The sequence below is a fragment of the Lissotriton helveticus genome, chromosome 2_2 (genome assembly GCF_964261635.1).
Source record: "Lissotriton helveticus chromosome 2_2, aLisHel1.1, whole genome shotgun sequence".
In the NCBI taxonomy this organism is placed as follows: Eukaryota; Metazoa; Chordata; class Amphibia; order Caudata; family Salamandridae; genus Lissotriton; species Lissotriton helveticus.
Genome location: NC_136060.1, coordinates 382,813,431 through 382,837,455, shown reverse-complemented (window position 1 = coordinate 382,837,455; position 24,025 = coordinate 382,813,431). Strand labels below are relative to the sequence as shown.

Below are 24,025 nucleotides of genomic sequence, written 5' to 3'. Positions count from 1 at the left end.
GTTCCCATATTCCCAATAGGCTCTGTGCATTTGAATAATATATCCTATAGTTTAGACGTAGGACTGAGGTCGACTAGGTCTCTATCGAATATACTAAACTTATTAGTGAGTGCCAGCTAGCTCAGAGGTCACTAGAAACTTTCTTGAATTCACAAGAAGGGATTCGTTTCTGACAACTGCATAAACATGACAACTTTGTTTCCCAAGAATAAGAAATGTATCTCTAGATTCGTGGAAACAATAGATAAGTATTTCACTCAGTCACTCGTGCATGCTTCATTTCTACAGAGGTGCAGAGAAATAGCGAGACTGGTCTTTTCAATAAAAGGCTTTATTGAACAGTCTTCTTTCTCATGCAAGTAAAGTGAACTGCCACAATCGTAATGCAGAATGCAAAGTATAATGCGTACAGCGAGAACAATATTATAAAATAATACTGTAAGAGCATTGTATGGTTTCTAAACCATATATAAATACATACATGAATAATAGTGGCTAAAAGTACTGAACTGGTGCTTCTAAAATACGCCTACCCCAATGTACCTAACCTAAGTCTAGTACACAGGAGGGAGTAAGTGTGGTGTAGCATAGGTTTAGTTTTTCTTTGCCAAGAATCTATCCAAGGTTTCTCTAGGTTCTAATCAGCTCCATACCTTAGTTTAGAATGAAGGAGGTCTGGTGTCTCAGTCTCAGGACTAGATTTCCCAACACCCCGCAAGGGGAGCTTGGAAACACTAGAGCTGGATTCTCGCAGGGAGAAATGCAGCCTCTCGATCACTGCTTCAGCTGGAGGGTCGGCTTCCTTCGGCACTTGCTGTAGCGGGCTGCATCGGGCAATTAGATAGTCGAACTGCTCCGAACCGCCGTGTCTTGCTAGAGCAAGTGAAGGCATATTTATACCTTGAAGGTGCCTAGTTTGACGTAAAGTCGGGCATAATAACGTCAGTAAAGAACCCCAAGGGAATAGTAGTTCTTTGTAAAGTACATTAGTTCTTGTACAAATCAATATTCAAGCAAGGAGAGGTCCCTGACTGCTTAAGCCGATTTTCCAAGAAATTGTTGTGACGTTTTGGTACGGGTGGAAGTAGCCATGCCTGTATTTGGATTGCATGGGCTATCTCTAAATAAGGGAATGGTTTCTATGCCTATATGAGGGCAATGTGAATTGTACCTATGTAAGGGCATGAATCGGGAAAATTCACTTTGGATCCCAAAACGCCATACAACACCCCGGGCTCAACACCCTACATAATTATATTAACAGGAGTTCCAGAGTTGAACAAGGGGAGTAGGGAATCACATTTTGACCTAAAAAATAAATGCATCTATTGGTTAGCTAAACATAAGCAATTTTCCTACAAAGATGCAAATGAAATTCTTCTGACACGTAGGGTGGGCTGGGTGGGATGGAGGCCAAAAGATGTCCCTGGGGATTGGGTTGTGATTAATTTCAGAAATACAATAATTATGAAAACCCTCCTAGATTTTAGCCACCAATGGGTGAAGGGAGGCATCAGGTCTTTCCCACTGGGTTACTTTCCCCCCTGTGCCTTATACCACACACAAGAAGAAGAGATCTTCATGAGAGGGGTGTGTGGAATCAGAACAAGCAATACTCCACACTGGGACGGGGCCAATTATCCTCCTTACTCTATAACTTACCCGCATCAAATAGATTCAATCCGCAAGAGTCAGTAAATTGACTTGTGAGTATTGAACCCCCACATGAGAGATCCAACTGCCAAATTGAGTCAACAGGGGCCTCACTTCAGTTGGGGGAGTCCGCACAGAGGAGAGGGACCCTGAAGAAGAATGGGTACCAGGTGTTGGAATATGGGGGTGGAAAAAAAGAGCAGGAAGGGGAAAACAGAAGAAGGGCCCTATCAGGCCACCGTTGCCTGACTCACCCTGTCCGGGTACACAGGCAACCAGTTTTGAACCGAGGGCGATAGTAAGTCTCACACCTGTCACAGTGGGCCATTATGAATCTAGCATTAGTTTAAGGTTGACGCAGCCAGTGGAGATCCATCAATCCCCCCTGGGGCCAATTAGTGAATCGTGACACCCATTCCCCCAGACCAGCTAATCACGTGGGCCCCTCTAGACGGCAGCTTCTTTCCTGGAACATAGCTGGAATCCCGTCTAAACTAGATAACCCAGAATGGGGGCTTTTTATAGAACAACATGAGATTTGCATGGTTCAGGAAACATGGGCTAGGGTAGACACACACAGAATGTGTTATGCATCCTTCAGCATTCCAGCCACCCATGGGGGCAGGGGCAGGCCATCTGGGGGATTTTGCACCTGGGTCGGTGTGCATTTGGGTTGTGTGGTGAAACAGATAGAGAGCTTTTCACGTGACATCCTTTGCATCTTTCTGTCCTTCCCCACAAAAGTTAAAATAGCCTTAATCAATGTCATCCCCTGCCAGTCTATCGTGGCCAAGTGTCAACGACTCTTGACTAATCCACCACCCTTCTCTTAATTATCCCTGACAACTTTGGGGTAATTATAGGTGGGGATTTCAACTGCCAGTTTGAACCTCTGAATGGCTTGGTCGCGGGTACCCTCAGTAAGGAGGACCTACACGGGGCCATTCCAGAGCCCAATATCTCGCCAACACGGGCATGGACTCCATTGGTGATGCACATATATACCCTCACATTGAATTTCTCCTTAAGAGCATGTAATGGGTGCACATTATCTGAAACTCCACGGAACTACACTTTCAACAGACCTGGGCACACCTCCATTATAGACTACATTATGGTAGATACTAAATCCTGGCATACAGTACTAGACTTTAAAATCATCCCCCGTCATGATAGTGATCTCAATGCTCTTGTCACAGAAGTAACTTTGCCATGTGCCAAGAATGCATCTGACATTTTATCAGTACCTGCCCTGAGATTAATGCAGTCCAATGGAGGGAGGAGAGTCCGCTGGGGGGAACTTTCTCAATTGCAAGAAAAGTTGGCCTCACTTTACCATCTAATCATCCCATATCACATGGTTGCAAATCAGCTTGCTGCGACTAATGGCACTCCCAACCTCCACTCTAGAATTTTCAATCATCATCAAGATCTGTTTGCCTCTATGGCCACTATCTTTTACCACAACAAAAAGCCCAGGGTGACTTGTAAATCTCATCACACATGGTATAATGAAAGCTGTGGAGCAGCTAAGTCTGGTCCTATTGCCGCCATTTAAGGCAACGATAGGCCATTGAATAAGGAAGCAAGGGAAGTCTACAAAAGTGCCATTGCTAAGGCAAAAAGAAGTTGGGAATGCCAAAAATGGGACCCTCTTAGAAGTGCCCTAAACAATCATGATATGAGGTCTTTTTGGAATGTCATTAATTAGGGTTCCCAAGATGGTAAATCGGCCATAGAACCCAACATTTGGGAAGAGGTATGGAAGGCTCATTTTGAATCCCTGTACTTAAGGGCAGAGGATATGGATGGGTCAGTGGTTAGATGATCTTTTCCCCTTGAGCCAGTCCTTTCTGACACCCCTTTGATCTCCCTTAGGGCGGTCACTGATGCACTGGGTAAGATAACACCAGCCAACGCCCCAGGGTTGGATAAGATCCCTGGCGACCTCTTTCGTTCCGAGCCCACTGTTTGGGCCCCTTATCTGCGGTCCCTATTCAATGCCATCTTACAAGGCATGGTGATTCCTACCACCTGGGAGGGGGACGAAATTATTCCAATCTTTAAAAGGGTTCTCCGCTCATTTCTGCAAACTATTGCCCCATCAGCCTCATAGATGTAAGCTAGAAAATATTTGCCTCTGTACTTCTGGGACGACTCCAGACCTGGATGAAGGAGTATAGCATTCTTACCCCCCTCTCCAAACCAGGTTTAGAGCAAATATCTCTACAACTGATAACATTTTCAGGCTACACCTATTTATAATATTTGTAGACCTCAAATCTGCATTCGATCTGGCCCGAGGGATAAACTTTTGGCAATTTTATTGGATATGGTATTCCCAGAGAACCTTTGTTACCAGTTGAAACACTTACATGAAGGTAATTTTGCCCAAATTAGGGGCGATATGTATCAAGCAAATTCGCATTTGCAAAGGCCGAAATTCGCAGAATTTCGGCCTTTGCGAATGCGAATTTGCTAAATGGTATGTATGAAACAAATGTGGTTCAAAATAAGGAATCGCACAAATTGCAATTCGTTATTTTGCGATTGCATTTAAGGAATTGCAAAATTTGCGATTCCTTAAATGCAATGTATGATGGAAAAAAATATTGCTAATTGTCCCTAAGGAATCGCAAATTACCACCAACTTCAAGTTGGTGGTAAATTGCGAATTCCTATTAAAAAGCATTTTATTTAAAAACAAAAGGTGCCATGTGACGCTCATACATGCCCTTAGGGCATGTATGTGTGCCATATGCGCACACATGTCATTTTCAGGGGTGCAGCAGGGTGTCCTTTGGACACCCCTGCACCCTTGAAAATATTCTCAATTTGCGATTAGCTAATTGCTAATCGCACATTTCCCCTTCATTCCTATGGGCCTCCTGGCCCATAGAAATGAATGGGAAATTATTCCTTAATTGCGATTAGCAATTTGCTAATCGCAATTAAGGAATATTAAGAAATCGCTAAAAAGAAGCTGATTTCTACATACATACCATTTTGCGATTCCTACATAGCGATTCCTTAAAAATCGCTATTTAGGAATCGCAGAATGGAATGTTGATACATATCGCCCTAGGTATGGTAAAAGCTGAGGAAAATTGAATTTTGCCTTGTCATATGTGCCTACGTGTTCCCCATCCTATGTTATATGTGCATGGTCGATATGCATATATCCCCCTATGATCGATTAAAGACGCAATTATAGTTGTGTCCAACGTTAGTACGCCAGTTTCCAGTTCTCGTGAAAGCAACGAGTATTAGGCCTATGTTGCCCACGTTTTACTTTGTGCACGTTAATTCATTGAATTGTCCCCGTTTCTAGGCCTCGAAAGGGCCCGGACACCAGATTCAAGCTCCTGTCTCCTGAACCCACTCCGAGGAGCGATGCAGCCCCCACCTGCATCCCTGACCCTTCACTTACTTCCTGCCGCGCAGCGCGGTGCCCGGCCTGGCTCTGCCTGCCTGTCTGCCAAGAATATGTTATGCCTCTAGTTATCAGTTCAGCTCCTCGTCTTCACATTCCTAAGCTAGCGAACCGCATAAACAGTTTCAGCTATAGTCTAGTCTTCCTGTCTCCATGCAAGTGAATTACTGTATTAATATTCATGGAAGATTCATAGCACACGCAATACATGAAGAATATATGCATGCACCAGCCTTAGTGTCAAGTAGCCTTTGCCCTGATAACTTTTAGATTCTATCAACATGTACTCCAAACACCAGATACCAGATATGCTATAGGTACATGTCGTCCTGACACCGCAGACTTTAGTCTCCTCTTCTAGTGCAGAAGTCAGAGCCCCCAGTTCTCCCCGGTAACACGTCATTGTCCGTTTGCGCGCACCACTAGGTTAAAGGTTCCAGCCGCTCAGGTAGCCCCCTCCATGTATCCACCCACTTCATGACACTTCTGTGACGTTCTCATCACATGTCTACGTGCACGCCCTGTGCACGCCTCCTTTTCACGCCCATGTGTTCTTATCTTACGCTTGTCACTTGTTACGCCTACTGTATGTAATGTAATTGTGATGTTTTACTATATATACCTTGTACTGTTAATGAGACGTTGCAGCTGCCTTCTATGCCATTCTATTTCAGGCTGTTCCGATCCTGTCCCTTCCCTTGTGCCTGATTAAAGCCTGTTAGACTCAGATTCCTCGGATCCTGCCTCTTATTTATTGCGCTATCTGTTATTATTAATGTATTCAAAAATAGTACCGGTAATTAATTATTTATTTACCACATAAATGGCGCCCGAATAGGGACGAGCCCCTTCCCCACGCGCCGGCGATGTAACGCAGGCCCCCTGACCCTTCTACAGCCGTGACGGAACCTCTACTGCGCACCGGCAGATATTTCTGCTCAAGTCTCCCTCAGGCCCACGGAGGAGACGGAAACTGCGGTCCGGCATCCAGACGAGGCGGTGAGGAATGCGGTTCGTCCCGACCAGAGCCCAAGCCGAGAGAGCAAGGTCCGAGGTATCCGGAGGCCCACCTGTTTCTGAAGTCCGAAGTTCGTAGTAACCAGACGTCGTAGCAGTCCAGTCCAGTCCGAGGCCTTCAGTGTCTGCTTCCCGGTGAGTACCGTTGCGGGGGAAGTATCTAGACAGGTTCATTAGTTTGTTCCTGGTCCGATGGGTTTGGGTACACAGATCCAGTCCGAAGTATTCACCTAGGTGGATACGGTATGACGTGTCTTTTTATGAGACCGGTATGTTCTGTACTGTTTTAGCAGTGCATCCAGTAATTCTAGTAAGTCCGTTCTCGAGAAATTCAAGTGTTATGTTTTCAGTGTATCAGGTAGTATTCTGTTCGAACTGTTATTAATGTATTTCTATGTCGTGGTATGAGTGATTTGTTTGTCATTTCATTACTGTGATTATTGTGTATTGTGTCTAGTTCAAGTACAACACAGACATGCCTCTGTTTTCGAAGTTACGTCAGATAAAAACCAGAAAAGGGTTACTCGAAGAAGCAGTTCCTGTCCCTCCTAGGGACAGTCCTGGACATTTCATGTATCACAAGCATGGCCTAGATGCCATATTATATCTAGACTTATGGGTGGATTACACGAAGGATCTTGAAGAGAAATATAGGTGGCCTGTATCAGGTACATGGGATGCCGAGTGCATCATGCGAGTAGAAGAAGCATTATGGAAAAAGAAAGCCAGACAATCCCAGAAAAATGCCATCGAGTTATGGCGCAAAGAATCTCACAGAAGAACCGAAAAATAATTCAGAAAAGCAGAATTAAGTAGGGAATCCTCAGAAAAAGCCCAAGAAAGGGAATTAATCGAAGAAGGTGAACGAGTTAGAGCAGAACAGTCAGACAGACAGAGAAATGCCCTTATTAAAGGTATGTATCCTCTTCTTGCCGAGGGCTTGCCGAAGGCAACCCCGGAAGCACCCTGTAATTTACCGCCACCATTGGTCCCGATTAAGCTACGTCATAAACCGACTGCAGCTGAAATTTTTCTTTCGTCCTACTTGGACGACACAGTCCCAGCATATGCAAATCGTATTCCGCCCGCTCACCCTCGGCATCCTGTTAATAATGTAATTCCTGTTCCTCCAGCCACTGGTCCCGGGGATCAAGTTAATGTGCCAGTACCCCCGGACCAGCCCACATTAAATGTACCCGGTTTGCCAGTCACTTTACCAGCACGTACAGTATTAACTGACGATTCTAGTTCAGGAGCAACGGGGGGAGGTGCTCCTATCACCCCGCCTCAAGTAAGACGACTGACGCCGCGAGAAGCAGCGTTACAGCGTACGCCAAAAGTGGCTACATACACAGACCTCAAGCGACTTCTTACTGACTGTATAGCTGATCCAGTTCCAGGCGAAGAGCACATGGTATTATATTCAGTACGTTTAAGAAGGGTTGCCAACTTTTTGGTCACCCTGCCCGACATGAAGGAACATCTAGACAGAATATATCGTTTTGTCCGTACAGGGGAGAATCCAGGAAGTATTCACGAAGCTATGGCACACAGAAAAGCCGAGATTCAACATATGATTTTACAGTTCTTGATTAACTGTTTAATAAGAGAGCAAGATTATCCTGATAAAAATAAAGACGAGATGAAAGGCCTGATCAGGTGGAGTGACAATATAGCCGAGGGAAAACACAAGACACAAGGTAGTGTAGAAAGCATGTACAAGAAAATTCGTAAGGAAATTATAAGTATACACCAGAAAGAGGAAGCAAAAAGAGCAACCGAGAAGGAGAATGACTCTTCTAGTGAAGAGGTAGACAGCGAGAATCCCTCTAGAATAGCGTACGTAGGTAGAACTAGATTTTCCGACAGACATTCACGCCTAGATTACAAGAAAGTTTTTCCTCCTCCAGTACCAGAACAGTGTTCTCTTGAACAAGTATTCCAGGCCACCGATCAAATTCTGAAATCACGAATAGGTTATAGCGAGCTTAGTACAATGCATGAACAAGAACTAGCCCGATCAGCAGTCCGATGGACTAGTGATTCTACCACGTTTCCAGATGAAATAGTGGCCCAAACGTTTCTGAAACTGCCCCCAGCCGAGCAGCGTCTGGTGGGTACGTATATGATCCAGCACCTCATCACACTGTATGAGGATCAGCATTCTGATCCAGGTCCTTTACATGATGTACTGAACGAGTTACTCCTAAACAGATGGAAAGGCCTAGGTACCGATTTAATTAGTGTCATATTAGAACAGCGCCACAAATACGGAACGTTCCTGAATCCGCATTTTGTTCCTGTTCCACCCCCAGTAAGAAAATCATTCTACATAGACAGACAGAATCCGTTACGAGAAGTACATCCAATTAAGGGAGAGGGGGTGATCTAGAACGAGTATTTGTTTACAGCCCTATCACGAAAATAGAACTTCTTGAAATGAAAAAGTTAATACCCTGTCACGATAAAGATCCAGCAGGGTTCCACCGTGAATTAAAGGACATGCTCCGTATGGGAGAATACACGTATCCTGATATCATTAAAATGTTAAAGGTCCTGTTGCCTGCGGGCATATATGAAAAACTCAAAGAAAAAGAATGGGAGGTGGGAGAGAAAAAGATAGATTGGACCGCATTAGAAACTGAAGATAACACACGAGTTCCAGGTACCGGTCTTGGGGAAAAAGCTAAAGCATTGCCCGAATTGTTAATACAAGTCTTGCCAAGATTACTAGCCACGAAAAAGGAAGACTGGGATGCCATCTCAGCAGAAACAAGACGAAGATACTAGTGATTTTTATTCTAGATTTGAGAAATGTTTCATTATTAATAGTGGTCTGAAAACAAGTAGTGAATCGTATCCACATCTTTTTGTTACCAAACTAGTTGAGAATTCAAGTCCACAAGTTAAAAATCGAGTACTGAAAGTCGAAAGTACCTGGCAAGCTAATACTCCGTCACAAATGCTCCAGATGCTACAGTACCACCAGAACAGAATTAGGGAGGAGCAGGAACATGAAAGGAGACGTATGAAAGACACGAAAATGAAAGTACTAGTTGCACAATCTGTTCCGCAAGACAGTCAGAAGAGGGGTCCGAATCAAACTAGTCATCCTGCAGCTCCCGTTAAGGGGACATGCAATTACTGTAAACAGCCAGGTCATTATATAAATGAATGTGCAGTTCTGAAACACAACATAGCTACTGGTAAAACGAAAGAGAGACCACGTCCGCCTAGACAAGAACAAGTTTCACAGACTTCCCAGCCACCGCAGAACGCACAACAGACAGTTACAGTACCGCAGCCTATAGCTGCCACACAGCACATTACACAGCAGATGTACCAGTACGCACAGTCAGAGTATCCAGATTATCAGCAGTATTCATGAAACAGCCTAGAGAGGGAGGTTGGCTTGCCTCTCATCGAGATTCCTGTAGATCAAGAGGGTCCCTATGTACACAGTCAAGTATTAGGGAAAGACAGAAAGTTTCTGATTCATACAGGGGCAAGTAGGACTACCATCAGTCATGACGAGGTTCCAGGGGCTCCACTCTCAGGCTCTAGAAATGTTTCCCTTGGATTTTCAGGAAAGCCTATTGTTAATGAAATATCGAAACGAGTTACTCTAGAAGTTGGTCCATTGTCCCGAACTACAGACTTGTTACTAACGAAATCATGTCCAGAAAATTTGCTAGGCATTAAGACCCTGAAAGAATTAGGAGCAGTTATATGCTGTTCCCCAGAAGGGGTGCGATTGTTTTTGAGAGACTTTAAAGGTCATTATGTATTACGTGATTTTGATCCACGATTATTGAATGTACCACAGCATTTATGGGCGCAAGGTCCAACTGATGTAGGTTGTATGCACATCACACCCCATCGTGTCACTCTGAAGAAAGGTGTTGTATTACCACGAATCCGACAGTACAAATTGCCACCTGAGGCTGTAGCAGCCTTATCGAAAATTATTGACGAGCTCATTGCTCAAGGAGTAGTTGTAGAAACTGACTCCAATGTATGTAATTCTCCTATCATTCCGATTCTAAAACGTACTGATCCAAATGCACCTCCAGTTTATCGATTAGTGATTGACCTTCGAGAACTTAATAAATGTATCATACCCCAGTACCCTGTGGTTCCAGATATTTCTTCCCTATTGACAGCCATTGATTCCGAAGCTACGTTCTTTACTGTTATCGATCTCAAGAACGCATTGTTTAGTGTCCCCATTCATCCAGACAGCCAGTTTCTTTTCGGATTCTGTTTAAATGGAAGGAGCTATAAATTCACACGAGCTCCTCAAGGTTTCACAGAAAGCCCTAGCATTTATAGTCAAGCACTTAAAAGACAACTAGACAATATTCACATGCCGACTGACACTGCTCTGCTCCAGTATGTCGATGATCTATTGATCACAGCCCGTTCTGAACGTGACTGCGAACGTGCGTCACTTACTGTTTTGTATTTCCTGGCCGAGATGGGGCACAAGGTGTCCCCTTCTAAATTGCAATTCTGTGTCCAGCAAGTGGTCTACCTTGGACACTTACTGTCCAAGAGGGGTAGGCAGTTGACACCTGACCGTATCCAGTTAATAGCACATCTTCCACAGCCCAAGACTCAGAAGGAGGTACGAGCTTTTATCGGCCTCACTTCTTACTGCAGACAATGGATTCCTCAGTATGCATATCTAGCCAAGCCACTGATACAGTTAACGACACAGGAGGCAGCCGTATCGACTGTCCTCCCTTGGACCCAAGAACACACACTTGTTTTCAATGAGTTAAAGAAAGCTTTATGCCAAGCACCTGTTCTAGCAACGCCAAACTACAGTAAGCCTTTTACACTTTTTGTCACTGAACGTGATGGTACTGCATTATCTGTTCTCACACAAGATCAAGCAGGACAATACAAGCCCTGTGCTTATTTCCCTAGCACATTAGATCCGGTGGCCCAGGCTCTGCCTGCGTGCCTCAAGTCAGTTGCAGCCACAGCTCTAGCTATCAGACAAAGTGATTCCATAGTGTTAGGACACTCCCTGACAGTACAAGTTCCACACTCCGTGGAAGTTCTTTTAAACCGAACACAGACTCAGCACTTGACAATTGCACGTTTAACAGGTTATGAACTGACATTGTTTCAGCCACACATAGAAATCAGACGCTGCAACATTTTAAATCCCGCTACACTGTTACCCTCAGTTACTTCAAATCCTGCCACACATGACTGTGTGGAAGTTGTTAACACCATGACTAAGCCAAGACAAGACTTGACAGACATTGCATTACCTGATCCCGACCTGACACTTTATGTGGATGGTTCATGTATGAGAACAAGTACAGGAGAACTAGTAGCCGCGTATGCAGTGACTACTGACACTGAAGTTATAGAAACACATCGTATTGACACCCTGTCTGCTCAAGCAGCAGAGCTTGTCGCTCTGACTCAAGCCTGCATACGAGCCAAGAACCTGAAAGTAAACATATATACAGATTCACGTTATGCATTCGGAGTCGTACACGACTTTGGAGTGCTCTGGCAAGAGAGAGGTTTCATGACTTCTCATGGAACCAAGATTCAGCATGGCCCCCTCATTCAAGCTCTGTTAGATGCAATACATTTACCGACAGCTATCGCTATCATGAAGTGCAAGGCACATACGAAAGTCACTGACATCATTTCCCAGGGTAACGATCTAGCAGATCGAATAGCCAAACTTACAGCTCAGACTCCAGAGATTCCAGTTAACCCGACACAGACAGATATTCCAGATCAGACGACTTGTATGACAGTTAAGGACCCTACACAAGACGTACTAGATATACAGTCACATGCTACTCCCGATGAAATCAAGAAGTGGTCCGAACAAGGAGGGGTCCAGACAGATCAGGGATGGTGGACGAAGGGAAAAGCCACATGGTTTCTCCCCGACTCTATGGTTCAAGTCATTATTAACACCGCACATAGTCCAGCACACTTAGGAGAAAAAGCCATGCTAGACAGTATTCAGAACCTCTGGTTCAACAAACTTTTACGAGCAGCAGCCAAGCAGAAAGTGCGTACCTGCATGATCTGTTGTCAGTTCAATCCAGGTAAAGGTGTCCCGGTGGAACAAGGTGGATTCCATCCTCCTGACCACCCTTTTGAAGTCCTCCAGATGGATTATATTCAGATGGAGCGATGTCGAGGTTTCAAGTATGTCCTCGTAGTTGTATGCGCTTTGTCCAGGTGGACAGAAGCATATCCAGTCCCAGATTACACTGCCGCGACCACTGCCAGGCAGTTGGTTCGTGAGTTCTTTCCCCGCTATGGATGACCGAGGGTCGTGTATTCAGATAACGGCCAGCTATTCTCATCCGAGCTCATGAAACAAGTATCCCTTCTGTTAGGGTACCAGTGGAAGTTCCATTGTGTACGACATCCTGAGGCAGCTGGCCTCGTAGAGAGACATAATCAGACTCTGAAAATCCGCATTGCCAAAGTATGCGCAGAGAAAGGCGTAGATTGGATAGTAGCACTGCCAGTCGCCCTTTTCTATATGAGAATGGTCACTCACTCCCGTTCAGGTCTGTCCCCTTATGAGGTAGTGTTCGGTCGTCCCCTAAACATGTGGGGTACACCTAGACCACGTACAATTACAGATGTTGACAGTAATATGCTGACAGATTACCTGGCTTCCTTGATGTCTGCACTACTCTCTTGTCGTTCACAGGTTGCCGCTGCTTTTCCAGACAACACTCAAGTGAAACCGCACGAGGTCATACCAGGCGACCTAGTCCTCGTGAGGAATTTTGATCGTTCAAGTCCGCTGGAGCCCCGCTGGAAGGAGCCAAGACTCGTATTGCTAACAACAAGGACGGCCATCAAGGTCGAGGGGCGCAAGGGGTGGTTGCACTCCAGTCATGTAAAACGATTCCATGGACTTCGGCCAAAAACTTTTTTCAAAGACTGCCCCGTTCTCAAGGACTGCCCAGACACTGAATCTAAACTTCCCCTGTTAGAGAAAACTCCGCAGCAGGAGTATAAAGAAAAGTTAAGGTCTAGTAAGTCAGCCAGTTTAATTGTCTAAGCCCCTCTCGGGTGAAACGGTTAGACAGGTTCCTGACATGTATGATATAGACCCACACAGTGAGAGAGTTAGTCAAAGCTCTAAGAGAATACGTTATTGTAAGAATCTTCGAAGTAGATGCATTATTACTCTATTATTTATGACATTTCTGAGTCTTATGGTTACCTGCATAAGTTATGCCTTACATTTATGTTTTCCTATTAAGTCACATGTACATTTTTCGTCTAATGTTACAGTAGAGCACACTTTTAGTGACCTGCCTCCTCACGAGTTATCCTATCGTCTTGCCATGCGCAATAATACGTTTATCCGTATGTTACACTATTCACATCAGACCAGCAATGCCACTAATTGTTGGGTGTGTGGTCGACTCCCCCCTTTCCAGACACCGAAGGGAGTGCTGCCACTCTTTCCTTATCCGTTTTCACATAATGGTTCGTGTGGAGCATGGTCCACGTTAACGTCATCCTCAAATGATATGTCCCTTCTGAATAGAACATGTTTCCCAGACAAGAAAGGTCTTTCCAATAGAACAGGGTTAGATCTAGAAAATGAAGTATATGATCTAGGTAATTATTCCTCGAATTTCATGGTTTTGAATGTTCAGTCCGAGACTACTCCAGATCTGCCTGCTATTACAGTTCTACCCGTGAAAGGCGAATTATGTGTCAGAAAGAATGGTACAGTACATGTAGGACATAGTGATTGTACTACTATGGTCGAGTATAGTGACAGTGGGAAATCTATTTTCAAAGCCTCACGTCATTCTTATTTTGTGTGCGGTCAGACCGCATATGTTCGTCTGCCCCTAGATTGGGATGGAACATGTTACATTTCCTTCCTACTGACACCAGTTTTCCTAGCCCCATCCGATTATCACAGAAACACACATCTAGTACATGTTAGACATAGAAGGGAGACTGAGTCCCCAATTGTCGATCAAACTGAAACTGCCTTAGAACAGTATCAAGATTTCAATAAAGGTTTCTTCTTCTTCATAGGTCCTGTCCAGAATAGTAAGCTAATACGTAGGCTAACCAGAACCCTTGAAGCAGTAGTGAATGAGACTACTTCCGCTCTAGGTAACTTAACTGAAGAGCAATCTGCTATGAGATTTGTCGTGCTCCAAAATCGTCTCGTCCTTGACGTCATACTGGCCGATAGGGGAGGAGCTTGTAGAGTCATCGGATCTAGTTGCTGCATTTTCATTCCTAATAACGCACCGTCTGTTTATTCAGCTATAACCAGACTTCATAAAATTGCCCATCAGTTACACCAGAATCCAGGCACTTGGACATGGTCCGGTTGGCTCTGGAGTATAATATCTGCCTGGGGATGGAAAGTATTGTCATTCCTGGGTATAGCAGTAATGATTATATTCAGTTGCTGTCTCTGTTTACAATGTGGCCCTGCGATTTGCGGCTTGTGTGCTACCTCTTGTATCCCTAGTCCTAAGTCCTGTTCCAATACAATTCGAGACGAGCAAATGATGCTATATGAACAGATAGATGGTATCATGAATATTGATGTTTCCTGATGGAAACGTAGGGCACAAGGAGGGAATGAGGAAAATTGAATTTTGCCTTGTCATATGTGCCTACGTGTTCCCCATCCTATGTTATATGTGCATGATCGATATGCATATATCCCCCTATGATCGATTAAAGACGCAATTATAGTTGTGTCCAACGTTAGTACGCCAGTTTCCAGTTCTCGTGAAAGCAACGAGTATTAGGCCTATGTTGCCCACGTTTTACTTTGTGCACGTTAATTCATTGAATTGTCCCCGTTTCTAGGCCTCGAAAGGGCCCGGACACCAGATTCAAGCTCCTGTCTCCTGAACCCACTCCGAGGAGCGATGCAGCCCCCACCTGCATCCCTGACCCTTCACTTACTTCCTGCCGCGCAGCGCGGTGCCCGGCCTGGCTCTGCCTGCCTGTCTGCCAAGAATATGTTATGCCTCTAGTTATCAGTTCAGCTCCTCGTCTTCACATTCCTAAGCTAGCGAACCGCATAAACAGTTTCAGCTATAGTCTAGTCTTCCTGTCTCCATGCAAGTGAATTACTGTATTAATATTCATGGAAGATTCATAGCACACGCAATACATGAAGAATATATGCATGCACCAGCCTTAGTGTCAAGTAGCCTTTGCCCTGATAACTTTTAGATTCTATCAACATGTACTCCAAACACCAGATACCAGATATGCTATAGGTACATGTCGTCCTGACACCGCTGACTTTAGTCTCCTCTTCTAGTGCAGAAGTCAGAGCCCCCAGTTCTCCCCGGTAACACGTCATTGTCCGTTTGCGCGCACCACTAGGTTAAAGGTTCCAGCCGCTCAGGTAGCCCCCTCCATGTATCCACCCACTTCATGACACTTCTGTGACGTTCTCATCACATGTCTACGTGCACGCCCTGTGCACGCCTCCTTTTCACGCCCATGTGTTCTTATCTTACGCTTGTCACTTGTTACGCCTACTGTATGTAATGTAATATTGATGTTTTACTATATATACCCTGTACTGTTAATGAGACGTTGCAGCTGCCTTCTATGCCATTCTATTTCAGGCTGTTCCAATCCTGTCCCTTCCCTTGTGCCTGATTAAAGCCTGTTAGACTCAGATTCCTCGGATCCTGCCTCTTATTTATTGAGCTATCTGTTATTATTAATGTATTCAAAAATAGTACCGGTAATTAATTATTTATTTACCACAAAGCGGTGAACTCTCAGCCCCCTTGCCTGTAAAGTGAGCTGCTCATCAAGGCTGCATCCTAGCCCCGACTCTTTTTTGCCTATTTATCAACGGCTTAATTGAGTCGTTGATTGCCTGGAAGAACTTCGATGCTCCCAGGTTGGCGAACCGTAAAATACCAGCCATGATGTTAGCAGACCCTTCCGCTTGCGTAATTCCCCATGGGAATCCAGAGGGCCCTTGACATCTTTAGTGTTTTCTGCAAACATCGGGGCCTGGAGATTAATCTCCCAAAAACTAAGTATATGGCATTTAATGTGCACAACAGGACCCGTCCAAATACCCACCTGGATGGAAGACCCTTAGAGAGGATACCCATCTTCGAGTATTTGGGGATCACGCTTGCAGAGAAAATGGAGTGGGGTGCTCAAATAAACAGAGCAAGTTTCAAGCTGACCCAAACAACGGGGAGTATTTCGGAACTATATAGGAGCTGCACTGACAAATTGGTTGGCCCAGTGGTGGAAATTTACAAAGTACAGGCCAGGAGTGCTGCCTTGTATGGCGTTGAAATCGGGGCCATTGTTCATCTGGCTCGCTAGTGCGTACTTAGAACTCGTTTGCTATGCAACTTGTGGGCCTTCCTTCTAGCTCTCCATTAACACCTATCTGAATGTACCTTGGGATCAGGCCCATCGCAGACAAAGCCGCTCTTAGACCTTTATTATTTTGGCACCGTTTGTGGAGTACCCCTGAACTGGCTCCATACAGGAAAGAGCTGACTAAAGTCATGGGGATGCAAGGTGTGGGAAAGCTATCATGGTTGATGCACATTAAGATCACCTGTGAGGCTTTGGGCAGGGGTAAGTTGTGGAATAAAGTGGAAGAAACTTGCCAAATGACCTCCAGAAAAGCCTTGATGGAGAGCTATAGAGATCACAAACTCGCACAGCTCCAGAGGAGGCCTACATCGGGCTGACTGACCATTAGGTTTCTGGAAGAAAAAGACAGATACAGCCTAGAATTGGTTTTAGACGATATCCAGCCACTCCTTGTCAAGAAGCTTTATTTACAATTTAGACATGTGGTGCTTCCGCTGCGTGCATTCACTAACAAGTGGGTGGGCTCTCCCAATCGGGGTTGTCCAGCTTAATATAATTCAGACGAGACGGAACTTCATGTACTATTTTTTTGTCAAGGATATAGGAGGGCAAGTATTCGGTGGCTGCTTCAGCTAGGCAGAAACCTGGGGTCTAGACACTGCAGCGAGGTGTATAGGTTATTTGAATATGACACCCACACGCCCATCGTGTTCTCCATTTCACGCTTTTTATTTTCTATGTGGTGCACCCGTAGAGCCATCCTAAAGAAGATCGTCTAGGTTTTCCTGGCTCATTTCTATTGGACCATTTAGTAAATTGAGCCTTGTTCCTTTCTTCTTTTGTTAAACTGAATGAGTAATAATTGATTATTATCTCTTGTTTACACTTTTAATCATTATGTGTTGTATATATCGTTGTTTAAAAAAAAAAAAATTACCTTCAGTTAATTTGAGTGCTGCCAGGCGGGGCCCATCAGGATGGTCAAGAAAATGGTAATTTTTTCAATTGCAACAATTTTTTTTCAGCTAGAGCTTTGTATATGCATCTTAGAAGGCAGGATCCAAGTGTAAAGCAAAAATCACCATGTTGCTGTAAGTTTTGTATAAGCTCTTTCCTATAGCACTTTAAACCTAGGCCAGCGGTCCAGATGAATTAAATAGGAGGCTCACTACGGTCAATCTCCAGCTCAGGTATTGCTCATGTTTTCAATCGCTATTGTTTTTTTTTAATTTATGTCATTTTTTGCACTTGCACTTTTACTGTAACTTGCAATTGAGCAAAGATGACTCTTTGAAAATGCCATCTCACTGGTCATGTATACGCATTCTATGGAACTTCATTGTTTGATCAATGCAGTGGTTTTACATTGCCCGTATATTGTACAAGTATTTTATGTCTCTTTTACTTTTGTCAAGGCTAGTGAGAGGAAGAGTCGATCATGAATAGCAATCTTGACTGAAACTCTTTTTTTCACATAATAATGTGCCATTTGATCCTCTATTTAGACCAATGGTTATTCTTTATGAATTTTATGTAATTTATTGTTTTTTTATTTTGTGCTTTTCTAGCCATGTGTGCCAAAAGAACGTTTTTATGATGATGATGATGATGAAAAGAAAATAACAATTTTCAAATTCTACTTTTAAAAAAATATATTTTTAAACAACATTAAAAAACTATTCCCTACCCTTATCCCCTATAAAATCAACATCGCACTACTAAATTCTCTCAAAAAAATTCAATTGATTACAAATATTTTCAAATTCTTCCCCACCCTAATTTACTATAAACACAACAATCGGCGACAAAAAAATTGCGGATTTTTAAAAATAATTCTATTTTAATCAAAAAAATAAAGACTCCACATACTTAGCCCTTTTAAATACAACATCCGACAAATAAATATTTGAAATATTTGCAAAATATAAAAAACTTTTTTTAAATGACTCACCCCCCTTATCCCCTATAAATCCAATATACCACTCCTAAAACTTTACAATTTTTTTTTAATTTTAAAATTTTATACAAATTTTTTTTATTTACTCCCCCACCCTTATCCCCTATAAAGCCAACATCCCGCTACTAGAAATGCAACAAAAATGTAAAAAATATTTAAATTTGAATACTACATTTTTAAATTACTCCTGCTCCTAAAAACTGAATAAAAAAAATAAAAAAAATGTTTAGCATATATTTTTAAATCTATAAAACATATAGGAACGAATACTAAATTAATAATATTAAAATGATAACATTAAAGAAAAAAAAATCGATAATTTACAACAATATTGATATTCTTGACTCGATATTAATGCAATTTGATATTTCCACGTCGAGTCTGCACCTGCTGAGTCCAGGATTCGTACTGGTGCGTCATGCAGAGATGGATAAATCTTGAGAATGGCTCTAAAAATAAATATCATTTGGGGTGCGCTATGGACTAGGTTTCCAAAGTGAAGACTGTCGGGGATGGTAAATGGGTAAAGGGGGGGACACTCAGTGAATTATTCAATAGTGGCATCTTTGTGAAGGACCAATCAGATTAACAGCCCAAGGGCTGGGGTGGAAATATCATGTTATACGGTTTGCCTTATGACAACTGCATGGCCACTCTCCTCTTTCTATACTCTCAGACAGTGTCTAAGCTCTAGTATTCAGCATCTCAATATTACTAAAATCTAAAAAGCTTGCATTGGTGGCTGCTCTTTCTCTGTAGTCACCATGCAAGCATGGAATACTCTTCTGTCAGCCATCCTTGCAGAAAATCACCTTCTCCTATTCTGTAAAGTCTTCAAAACTAATTTATTCTCCTCATACTAAATAGTTCTTTAACACTACAACACCACTTGCTGGGTATTTGCGTGCTTTATAAATGAAAATAAAATCAGTTGAATCAAAATTTCTGCATCAGATTGCATAGTTGTGCATTCAAGTTGAAACTGCATGAAAAGAACACCTAAAAATGGGGCCGATTAGGATGGCGGATCGACTTTGTCCGTCCGCCATCCCGTTGTAGGAAGGGACAGTCTGCCACAGGGGGGGAGGTCCCGTGCGACGAATTAGGATGCACCCGACACAGTGGCGGGTGCATACCGCATTTTTAACATTGCGGCGGGCAGTGCTGAAAGCACCGTCCGCCGCAATGTTAAAAATGCATGTTGTGTGTTTCAAAGCACAACATGACAGGCACCGTGCGGTGCCTGCCATGTTGTACTTTGAAACGCAGGGGGGTACAATAGGTACCCCCCATGTGCACCCCCCACCCTACCTTCACCCTGGGGGCCCGCAACGGGCCCCCAAAGCAAAGACCGTATGCCTTTCCACGGCAGCAATGCTGCAGTGGAAATGCATAGGACTGCCGGCATCTTAATATGGTTAACAACAAGGGGTGGTGATGGACAGAGTCTCTGAATTAAGCAGAAAACTCTCACCCAGTCAAGAGATCAGGGCTAGATCCAACACCGTTTTTTAGCTCACTGCATCATCCCAGTTTCAGAACCTGGCTGTATGCAAATTAGTCTGTTCCTGTCCCAGTGCATGATGGGAACAGGGCAAACCAAACTACAAAGCCAATTCTTACACTGGAAAGGAAACAAGCTACCGGGGACCGGTTTCTGGCATTTCAGCCTCTTCGGCCCGGCTTGCTTGAATCCTGATGGTGCAGTGAGCAAGGGACTCATGTCTGAGCATACCCTTCCACGCTTAGGGTGGACAAAATAATTAACAACAAGGGGTGGTGATGGACAGAGTCTCTGAATTAAGCAGAAAACTCTCACCCAGTCAAGAGATCAGGGCTAGATCCAACACCGTTTTTTAGCTCACTGCATCATCCCAGTTTCAGAACCTGGCTGTATGCAAATTAGTCTGTTCCTGTCCCAGTGCATGATGGGAACAGGGCAAACCAAACTACAAAGCCAATTCTTACACTGGAAAGGAAACAAGCTACCGGGGACCGGTTTCTGGCATTTCAGCCTCTTCGGCCCGGCTTGCTTGAATCCTGATGGTGCAGTGAGCAAGGGACTCATGTCTGAGCATACCCTTCCACGCTTAGGGTGGACAAAATAATTAACAACAAGGGGTGGTGATGGACAGAGTCTCTGAATTAAGCAGAAAACTCTCACCCAGTCAAGAGATCAGGGCTAGATCCAACACCGTTTTTTAGCTCACTGCATCATCCCAGTTTCAGAACCTGGCTGTATGCAAATTAGTCTGTTCCTGTCCCAGTGCATGATGGGAACAGGGCAAACCAAACTACAAAGCCAATTCTTACACTGGAAAGGAAACAAGCTACCGGGGACCGGTTTCTGGCATAATATGGTTGGCAGTGTCTCGCAGACACCGCCACCATATGTAAGCACTTTTTTCCGTCGGTCGTGAATGCAACCAGCGGAAAAACGGAGGACGGTCTTGCTGTCCGCCGCGGACTCCCCCGCCATTCTAATGTGGCGGGGGATCATTTCTGTGAGGATGGCGGACGGATTGCCTCCGCCGCGGTGGCTACCGCCAGCCCGGCGGGGGCAATCCGTCCACCATCCTAATCGGCCCCTAAGTGTAGGCAGAAAATTTAATAATTTTGGAATTATTAGTGAACCACATAAAGCTAGTTTTAATTTTAGAAAATACGCTATTTTGGTATTTTTAATGTTTACATAGCTTACAATGGTTTTGAGCAATTACAGTAATCCAATAAGATGGAACGCAAATAACAGTAGGTCATCTGCATAAAATAAACTGATAATTTAATGACCTCCTTAGTTTGCAGAGAACCTAAAGAGATTGTAAGCTGCCTGTTAAATCAGGCATACATGAGACAAAAAGGAGAAAGGATATAGCCCTGTTTTCGGTCATTTTCTTCTTATAGATAGTTTGACCCTTACCAAAGTGCTCATTCAACAGCATAGGCAGTTCAATATAATTTTTTTTTCCAGAGTTTTATATAGCACAAACTAGACCTGAGAAATCGGGTATAAGGCCGCTTTACATAAGCACCAGTTTTGTTACTGAAGAACACATTCATTTTTTTAGGCACAGGGAGATTAAGTGATTTGCCCCGAATCACAGGATGTTGATCTTCATAGCCGAAACCCGAACCCGGTTCCCTAGCTCCGAGGTCAACAGCTCTAGCCGTAAGGCTACATCCTCTCCCAATTGATCAAAAGCTCTGCTATAATCTACAAAGCACACAAATAAACTGCCAAAATTAAGACTTTTATTAGCTAGTTCCGATAAAGGCATGATGTTTTCAATAGTTGAGTATCCTTTTTGGAATCCTGCTTGGGTAAAATGAAGGAGTTTTATATTTTCTGCCTACCAGGTAAGTTTCAAAAGGATTGTTACAGCAAAGCTCTTAACAAGCCAAACAAGGCAATTAGTTGAAACCTTTTTGGGTAAAGCTTAGGTTCTTTTTTGTATATTGGTTGTAAAATAGACCCCTCTCACATTGCCAGAATGATACAATTTCCTATAATGTTGTTAAACTGAGGAGTATCTTTAATCATCTTTACAGTTTTAGTTTAAAAACGTTCAATGGAAGACCAAGAATATTTACAGACCTCCATCTCACATGCAATATCTTACATTGTTGACTTCACCCAAGCATTTGAATTACTGACTATTTTAAAGGGCTCAACACTACTACTCTCATTAGATGTAAGTAATATGGTAACCAGAATCAGGCTTGTATTTATCAAGACATGACCCACCAACCACCAGTTCCTCGAATCCTTCCACTTTGCTGACAAAAACAGACAGGCCATGCTTGCTCTTTATTGGTCAAATTAGGCGTCCTGTAATTTTTTTAATTGCTTGATTTTACTGTCCCTAAGGCCTAGTGGAAGTTTGCAAATGTGTCCTAAGAGTTTCCTAAACTCAGACTTCCATAGTCAACACATTCCTTCTGATGTATATTCCCAGGCAATTAAAAATTCTGATAACCTACATATTTACTTTAGTTGTTGTTTATCAAATTTAATGAAAAGAATCAAAAGAGTTTAGTGAAATTTCATTAACACCTTAGGCCTCATTACGATGTTGGTTGGAAAGGCTCTGAATAACATTAGTTTTTTTCGGAATCCATGTCGAAACCTGTGCTTCCAACCGGCTTGGAAACATTTCCGACTGACCGATTACGATGATAGGTAACCGTTCGGTCCTTCCGACTCGGTTCCGATCGGCATTCAGAGGAATACAGTCGGTTGAGCTCAATGGACCGCATTTCCAACCAACAAATTACGATGTCGGATTTGGACAGCCTTTCTGACTTGGTTTGTCCAACACGGATCGGCAGTCGGAATCCAACTTTGGGGGCCCGTAGCAGGCCCCCCTTCACCCAGAGGCCGACATTGTGGCAGGCACCCCTTTCCTCAATGGGGGCCTGGGTTCTCGGTCGAAACACAGGCTCCCATTGAATCAATGGGAGTCTGACCGATCGTAATCAGTTGTTCGCACTCCCTGAACACGAGTCGGTCAGAAACCATTCCGACACTGAGTCTGTCGGAATGCTTTCCGACAGACATCGTAATGAGGCCCTTTATGTTAAGCTCTAAATTATTAGTAAAAATTTACAACACTGCTAAACAACTACAGTGTTTGCTTTGTCACAGTAAAATGTATAGAATCAGGTGTATTTTTAAACCAACTGCTTAATGCAAGGGGATTTTCTTGTAAGACGAACCATTACTAGTACACATCACTGAGTGTGGAAAGTTGGAGGAAGTGAAGTACGTTACCCCTAGAAACTCTGATGTCTTTTTAAGTTCATCTTCATCAATAAAGACTTTTTGTGTTTCCATCACTGTAAAATAAAAAAGAGAAAAAGCGCATTAAAAAAGTTAGCTACTAAAAAATACACAATTTTTCATACTAAATAAATGGCATATAAATTTGAAACATCCACAACGAAGTTCTCATTTTTAGTTCTGCTACAGACATCTTTTAGCATGATTTTTTGTGAAAACATACAGAGGGGCTTGAGTTAAGCCCACTTCAATCCATGGCTACTTTGGGTCAGCAACCTTCAGCATTTGGTTGGAGACAAAGTTAAACACATTATAATTCCAACAGGATTATTCATCTCTATGCGGCATTGCATGTGATTTTACAGAGTGCGCTTACTTTGCATTCGGTAAAACACGACAAACACAAGCTGGATGGCCCACATTTAAATGTAGATAGTTGCAAAATGATGACAAATAAATAAAAATAGCATGACAAGTCCTACAAAATACAAATACAGCAGTACAAATTCCCAAAATATTTTTTTTATGCAACTCTTTTATGTACAATGACTACATTTAGGAACTCCTTAACATAACCAACACATAGGGGAATCAAACCAACCCCACAGGGGGGGCGTGGCCAAGACGGCGAGCATGGCGGACGCAGCTTAAACGAGCTCCGCCCGCCGGCGTATTATCCTGCTGAAAATCCTGCGTTGCCCCGACCCAGGGACACCCAGACTGAGTGGTTGCCTGCTGACAGCGGAGGGGAAGCCCCGATAGCGAGTTGGGCGCCCTCGCAGCCTTTTTTCTGCCTTTTTCAGCCGTACGGAGCCCTGAT

The 24,025-nt window shown here is 43.5% G+C and overlaps 1 protein-coding gene across 1 annotated transcript in view; it reads right to left on the bottom strand.

Moving 5' to 3' along the window:
• Window positions 1-24,025, bottom strand: part of POLN (DNA polymerase nu) — a 2,689,548-nt gene that overhangs the window by 1,297,499 nt on the left and 1,368,024 nt on the right. The window contains exon 14 of the mRNA XM_078678603.1: window positions 23,197-23,261. Within this exon, the coding sequence (XP_078534729.1) occupies window positions 23,197-23,261 (65 nt within the window). The remainder of the gene's footprint in view (window positions 1-23,196; window positions 23,262-24,025) is intronic.